Raw genomic sequence first — 8,065 nt, forward strand, 5'->3', positions numbered from 1 at the left:
TGAAGATTAATGTGAAAAATCAGGGCTCTCCAGTTTGTTGCTCAGTAAGTGCGGCATGGGTTATATTATCATAGTTTTACTCAGGGTTGAAAGTGGTTGGAAATAAAAGAAGCAAGCAAAAATAAGACTTGTGATGGGACTGAAAGACATCATACTGCAGTTTACATCTGTCCAGTCATGGTTTGAATGGCCTACTTTAGATACTACAGAAATTTTAGAGAACAAAAGCTGTAACTAGTTTTATGTTTTAACTTAGAATTCTTAGAACTGCTCTGGCCAGGCTACAGAATGAAGGCTGATTCGTTTGTTTTTCAGATCAGCTAAACTGTTAACGAGTGCTGACAGCAGTGAAGAAGATATAGATGACATTATTGATGAAATCTTTAGTGACAGCAGCATTGCCAAAACACCTCTGGTGAGTAGGAGTCTGGAGAAATGCAGAACAGATGAGGTTCAGCAATGGAAAGAAAAACACCATAAACTAAAACCGTTTTAAAGCAAAAAATGAACTAAAACAGGCTGTAGGATAAACTTGGAAAATAAAGCAGGAAGGAAAATGCAACAATCCTATAGTGAGGAACAAGGGGGACATATAAAGAGATGTTCCTACCCAGGCAGTAACAGGTAATTAAAGAAAATGCTAGTTCCAGATAGAGCATAGTGTCAAATATCACAGAATCACAGGATGGTTGAGGTTGGAAAAGGGATCTCTGTAGGACGTCTGGTCTGACCACATGCAGGACTACCTAGAGCTGGTTGCCTAGGACCACATCCAGACGGCTCTTGAATATTGCCTGAGTGCTGAGTGGAGAGGAAGGATCAGCTCCCTCGACCTGCTGGCAGTGTCTCTCCTAATGTTGCCCAGGGTGCTGTTGGCCTTCTGTGCTGCAAGGGCACGCTGCTGGCTCACAGTGAACTTGGCATCAACCAGATTCCCACAGCCACCACTGCAAAGATGCTTTCCTGCAGGTCAGCCCTTGGTGCGTTCTGGTGCATGAGGGTTGCTCTTCCCCAGGGGCGGGAGTTTGCATTTCTGCTTATTTGAACTTCATGAGAGTCCCCTCAGCCCATTTCTGCAGTCTGTTGACGTCCTTCTGAATGGCAGCACAGCCATCTGGCTTACCAACCACTGCTCACCATCTTGTATCATCTGCACAGGGCTTCTCTTGGTTAACAGCAGAAGACGGGGACGAAGCCGCAAATTTACATTGTCAAGACAGTCAGAGTGATAGAAGACATTGAAAATAGTTACTCATTTAGGTATTATCAGTAGAAAATTGTGTTGCTTATACTTCATAACCCCATCTGCAGATTCTCTTATTTTCATGAGTGATGCTGATTTTGCTTTGTTTGTCTTTGATTTCTTAGAGCGTGGCTAAATCTGAACCAACAAAAAAGACTGTATATGACAATATGTATGTCTCAGTGAGAGAATTATGTCAGTAAATCTGTATCATTTTATCATTTTACATCCCTAGGACTTCCCATTTAGGATCTAGAATTCTGGTATTCAAATAAACTTTTTTGTGTGCAGCAAATAGAAACTTTTCAAACACACTTTGTCTTTTTGAATAATATAGGTCTTTGATGTGTTTTCAGTAAAACAAAAGCTCAAAAACATTGAGGGAGAAGGTTCCTAAATTAAAACTGGTTTTAAAAGCAAAATTATTAAAAGAGGGATTGAGATACTAAGTCTTGATTGTAAAGTCAAAGGGATCGTGTGTTGTTGAATTCCTTTGGTCAGAGCTGGGAATTCAGCATGGGAAGAGAAGCCTCATTTCTCATTTACCTGTTAATTCAGCAGCTTTTATCTCAAAGAGCTTCACAGTAACCTGGGACCAAGAGATTTCCCAAATTCTTAATCCCTTTCTTGTGTGACTCAGATTTTCTGGCTCCTGCTTATTAAGAAAAACAGAACATTGTTACCTTGCTGTAATGCTGCCTTTTAATCTTTGATTGCTTTTTAAACAGAAATTAAAGTCCAACTCTGCAAGTCTCACACCTGAAAGCAGTAGGGCTGTTGTACAGGCTCATAGGAAAAGGTAAGTGGAAAATGTTTTCACTACTTGACGAGCTTGATTATAGCTGCTTGTCAGTCCATTAATATAGCTACTGTTTAATCTATGTTGACATTAACTAAGAAGGAAACTGGGTATTTAGAGAAGCATTCTTTTTAAAGAAAAACAAAGATAAAGGTAATTTTGAAGAATTACTAATATGCTTTCCTGTGGTCAAAATTATTTATTATAAATGTATTGATAGTGTAAGTTACTGAACAACAGCTTCCTTTGCCTTATGGTCATACACATTTATCAAATGCTGCAATATTAGTCCCATGTATATGTGGTATAGAGTCATTGTCATAGAGCTTTTCTTTGAACACCTTGGTAATGGAAATTTTAAAATTCTGTAGTTTGTAAGCAATTGGATGCTTTGCCTATATTTAATAAATATTATTTTGGAAATACTGTGCTGTTAAACTAGGAGAAGCATTGTCGCACTTTGTCCAAAATGTTTTGCAGTAATTTAGTATTTTTAATGAAATCCATACAGATGCTCTCCAGTGTACCTGGGTGGAAGCTCTACACCTTTTGGCATAGGAACAAGTATTTCAAAAAGGTAGGAAACCTGAAAATAACCCATTCTGCTTGCTTTGTCATGATTCACAACTGTGTTTCCAGAGTTCTGCATTTGACCTGGACAGGACAGCCCTGTATTCATCTCTATCTGCGGCTGCCTGTAGCTGCAGTTGAAGTCAGCTGGTCCTTTCCAGTCCACTGCTGTTGGCCACTTGATGATCTTCTGTTTGTTTGAGGAGTTGAAAGATGTGTGCAAATGAGTTAAGGAAATTGTTGCTGTAGAGTATTGTTATTTTTCCCTGGCTCTCTTCAGCTTTCTATGTGATGCTGAGTTTGTCACTTAAATCAGTGGGCTGGCTTAAGTCATCCCAGAGCCTGAACTGGAAGTAGCCAGAGCGCTTTGGAACTGCAGCTGTACTTAAGAGAGGTACTTTAAAGATTTATCCCCAGCATCCTATAGAACATTATTGCATTTCCATGTGGGATTTTTAGTAAGTAATTATGCACTTGATGCGTATTTGGATGCTGGCCAGGTGCCATACCAGTGAGGAGGACCAAAGAGAATATATCAAGAGAATATCAGTTTATTTTATGTGTCGAGTGAGGTTAGGAACCTGTAATAGTAGTCCATGAACATTTAGTTAAAACCCATACCATAATGAATGAGCCAGAGAAGTAAAAAAATTAAGATTACAGGGTAACCTTGCTTCTAGTATTTCTAGGTGCTGTACTTTAGAACAGTTATGATCTGTGTAGCTTCTCCAATTGTAATAAGCTCTTGGAGCTTTCTGTTCTTTTTTGACCAGAACGTGTGATCAGCTACGTTGTACTGCTTGCGACTTCCGTGTGTCACTTTTCAATGACTACATCTGGGATCAGTCCTGTGATTATCTCTTTTTCAGGTGTGTCTGAGGTGCATTTGCTATTAGTGTTGTGTTACTGTGCTTTGGGGCTTGAGAGGATTGGGAAGGATGAAAAGTCCTGAGCACTCCTGTGTTACCTAAAGAGGAAAATATATGCAACCTGTTTGGGGATCAGGTGGGAAAGTCTGCACAGAGAGGGATGCAACAACAAAAAAAGAGACATGAAAGGCATTAGTATCAGATAATTGTAACATTGATTAAAATCTGTAATCTTCAGCAAGATACTTAGCTATTTATTTTGGCTAACCTGAATTTTAAAAGCAAACTTGAAGATTTAAGTTTGCTTTTCATGTAGTCTGACCTCTTTTTCTAAAAATCCTCCTTTGATGTTTGTTTTGGGTTTTTGTTATTTAGCTGGGCTTGTTAATGTTGGTTTTGAGTGATTCAGTGGCCAGTAATTGATGGCCAGGAGGGGGTCATGAGAGCAGTGATAGTTAAAATCCTAATATTCACTTGTTTTTTACAAAACAGCTTGTTTTTGTAATAGCCATACTGATTTTTCACTTGTTTGGTTGATGCTTGCACAGGTTTGTGATTTGATGTACATTCTTCTCTCTTACGGCCATTTCATTTCAGTCCCTTTAACAACCACTCTGAGTTACAGTTCCTGATGAAAAGATTTTGTACCCATTGTGCATAGGAATTTTTACAGTAAATTTCATAAGATAAATACATTTTTAGATAATTTCTTAATATAAGAATTAACTCTACCTGGTTTTCTTCCCAACTCTTTCTCTGGAGCCTGACACAGGGTCTCTAAATGTGACAGAGAACACTGATTACAAAACCATCAATCTCCAGTTGATCTGAGAATACAGCAACTGTGCTCTGAGGCTGCTCCGAGGAAAGGGCTATGTTCAAAACAGAATTTAAACGTATCCCTAAATTCATCCATAACAGTGGTACTTAGAAATGTTAAGAGCCTTTCTGAATTGAAATGGCCTCATGAACCTTTATTTCCTTAACAAAAAAGCATGATCCTAAACAGAATTCACTTGATTAGCAGGAATAACATGCCTGAGCTCAGCAAACTACGAACAAAGATGATAAAGAAGAAAGGGGCACGAGCATACGCTTGTCAGTGCAGCTGGAGATCCATCGATGAATTAACTGACCTGCAAACAGACCAGCAGCTTCGGTGGGTTTGTGGTAAACATGCAGAATGAAGTCCTTTTGCGTGTGGTCCCTACCTGTGTGGAAACAGCTCATAAACTCAATTTGTGTTCCCGCGCACTTTGAGGACAGATGGAAACCTGAATACTTATATCTGGAAATAGATTATAGCACCCAGACTTCAGCCTGAAAACTTTTTTCAATTTAATTTTTTTGCAAGCAATATGGGGACTTAAATTATTAGGAAAAAAAATGGAGGCTTTCTGGAAGCTAAGTGAAGTTAAAACACATACTCAGTAGTGTTAAAGAAAGGAAGAGGAAATCGACAGATGTAGGCATGGGGCAAACCACGTTGAGACTGTTCCTCGTATCTAGCAGAGAGCCATATTTCCCATGCTTGCAAAATCCTGGACTCAGAATGCTGGGTTGGGATGCAGCCATGACACACAGCCTATGAATTTCTCCAAGGAAATGAATACTGCTGTTCTGCTTTGCTCAGAGCTGTTAATGACAACAAGTAGTTGTAGATTTCTCAAAAAATTACTGCAAGATCAGCTCTCACCTTAAAGGTTTCATTAGACCCCAAAACTTTACTTTCTTTTGGCCACCAGCAGTAGCCAAAAACTGGAAGTGCTGGAAATTTCCTTTCAGTTGCTACTGCTTTCTTCAAAGCACTTTCTGCTGACTAAAGGCCACAGTGAATTTCTTGGACTTCCCTTCACCCTTCACTGCAAGAGGTGAACAACTTATTGTGCAATTATAAAATATTGTGCAATTTTAAATAGATTCTGAAGAGTATATGACTATTTATCAGTATTTTCAAGGGGAAAAAAAGCTCAGGCTTTTAAGAGTGAGAAAATGTATATCCCCACTGATGTTCAAATTTTGATTTATTTGGATTTTTTTCAGTTTCACTTAGCTTTCACTTTAGCTTCACTTCAAAATACTACATATTTAGAAAGTGTGACTGTCCCGTTTCAACATGTTCCCTTCCCCCAGTAACATTGTAAAACTACTTCCAGTATCATGTTACGTGGCGAATTGTCTTGATTACGGTTAATGTCACTATAGTTTATAAGCTCTTTCTTCTCATTATGTCTAAATAACACAGGAGATGGATTTAGGTTTTGAGCAGGCGGAGAGGAAGGAAAGGATTACCAGTCCTGGCAATTACTATATTGAAAAGTGTCTCAAAATGGGAAGTCTGTCAGGTTTTTTGCTATGCAGAATGTGATACTGTACAGATAAATTCAGATTTACTTTGTGCAATTCTAGCTGTACAGAGCCATTTCTTTTTTTGTGCAGCTTTGCTCATGGCCCTAATCTGTACATTGTCAGTCTGGTTTTTTACTGAGCTTTTCCAAAACAATTGGATGACCCTTCTTAGAGAAGTCATCTCTCAAATCTGTTGTTTTGTCAGTACCCCTCTGAAAGATGCCAGTAGTGACCAAAGGCACAACATACTCTGCACCCTGCTCACCTTCCCCCTCTGTGAGTGTTTTTTAGAGCCTGCAGAGGACCAGCAGTGTACCTGTGAGGCCTGGCAGTGCTTACGTGTGCAGTGCTGCTTCAGTGCTCTAGAGTGCATGTTCCAGTGCCACGTGCGGCCCTGCTGGTAGATTCAGAGGTGAGTTGGCTTTGGAGAGGTACTGCTTGGCATAACGGTATGAACATATTTAGGGCTATGTATTGTTTTCAATCCAATTAGTGTTTCAGGCTGAAGTTTCAACCGCTAAAGTCTAAAACCAGGTTCAGGAAGCAAAGCGACGCAGAGGCCAGTTGATTAATGCTTAGTCAGCTATGGAAGAGGTCCACGTGCCTTTCTGTCCTTTGTGAAGAGATATCCCCCGGGAGGATTGTCAGCAGTAATGTTCCTGAGTTGTCTTCAGGTGGGCCTGAGCCATTTCCATTCCCAGAGAATATCAGTGCTAATGGTAAGAGAAGAACCCAGCAGTAGTATGTATTAACAAGCTCTAGAGAAGAAGAAACCTACTTTCCATTCTTCCTCTTCTTGAAGAATGCATTTCAGAAAGTGCTGAGTTGCCTTGGCTTGCCTGCTCCAAGGTCATTTGAAACTGAGAACCAAGCAGCCCCACAGGATGCTCTTTAGGCCTGGATTTGCACTGGAACTTGTGCCACAACATGGAGAGCACATGAGGCTTGCAACCTGTGAGCAGGAAGTGGGGAAAATCCTAACACCCATCACAATTCATGGGACAAGGTGTTATGTGACTTGGAAAAGGAGCACGTCTCCTGTACACTGCTTTAAACAAACCAACAGAAATAGTCACCCCTCTGGAGCAGTGTGCACTACCAAGTGTGTGGAGCAAATCGTGTGGAAACAGAAGTTCAAGACATCCGCTCCAGTGATTTTTATGACGAGAAGACAGCCTGCAGCACTGGAAAAGTGGAGGCTTGGAAGGAACTGAGACAAAAGGACTAAAGTGTGGGAGAGGTAAAAAGGATTAACACCAGCACGTATTGACAACATTGGTCAGCATTTCTCCTCAGTCACCTCATCCCTGCGTCTTCTCTTAGCCTGGAGAGTTGTAGAGAGAGCTCTCTTCAGACAGAGGTTGTTGTCAGGCAGTTGTGTCACTAACACAGTGAAGACCATACTCCAAGCACTGGAAATGTTCAGAGATGATCTTCATTGATAAATGTATGTGGAAACCTGTGCATTCCTGTGAAACCATCATGTTTGTTCAAGTGTAGTTACTTGTTTCTGGCCTTGATCAGAATGGTGGAATATGACAGCTCTTTGTCCAAGTGGAGTTTTAAACATGTACAGAAACAGTGCATATTGTATTCATTTTCATTACAGAGTTCATCTTATTTCTAGATCCAAGAATAGTTACTATGTCATTAAATATAATTATTTTGTTGGAAAGAGGAGTATATTAAGTATTTTGTTTCCCTTCCTTTGCTTTCTTCAGTTACGTTACAAACCACTCCAAAGTCCTCAAATGAAAAGAATGTAAAGACAGGTAAAATTGGAGCTTGAACATTCATTTGATGAAGGTATTGTAAGATTGCACAAGGTTTTCAAGATGTAGCCCAGATGCCAAGTGATACTTCCCTGTCAGTTATCTGAGACAGCAGGGATTATGTTAAGAATTTTGTTTAAGAATGCCATTCAGCTCTTGTCAGACAGAAGTAGTGGAGAATTGCTAAGTATAAATGTGACCATTGTGTTCCTCCAGTTTTTTGCTTTGGAAGTAATCATACCATTTCTCTTCGTGAAATGGGCAAGCTGAAAACTTGAGACTTTCCTTTTTCTTGGGTGATGTGCTGGGAAATTTCCTAGTCTGCAGCACTGGTCTGCAGCAGATGCCTCAGCAAAACAAAAGCAATGAAGGATGACAAAATGAGAATCCATACAAAAACATTCACTTGGAAATGCAGTCAGTGGTTTAGTGTTGTACCAGCTTTTCTAAATCTGCATTCCTG

General features: G+C 39.9%; 1 protein-coding gene across 1 annotated transcript; it reads left to right on the forward strand.

The window, feature by feature from the left end:
* Nucleotides 1-315: 315 nt before the first annotated feature.
* On the forward strand, nt 316-4,668 carry LOC104536580 (chromosome unknown open reading frame, human C8orf37; the record flags this gene model as incomplete). The annotated part of the gene is made up of 5 exons (XM_010179234.1): nt 316-415; nt 1,972-2,042; nt 2,554-2,619; nt 3,386-3,481; nt 4,509-4,668. Coding segments are annotated over 5 exons (493 nt in total), but the record flags the coding sequence as incomplete, so codon positions are not given.
* Between the last annotated feature and the right edge of the window lie 3,397 nt (nt 4,669-8,065).

This window comes from Mesitornis unicolor, unplaced genomic scaffold, assembly GCF_000695765.1.
Source record: "Mesitornis unicolor isolate BGI_N332 unplaced genomic scaffold, ASM69576v1 scaffold32132, whole genome shotgun sequence".
Lineage (NCBI taxonomy): Eukaryota > Metazoa > Chordata > Aves > Mesitornithiformes > Mesitornithidae > Mesitornis > Mesitornis unicolor.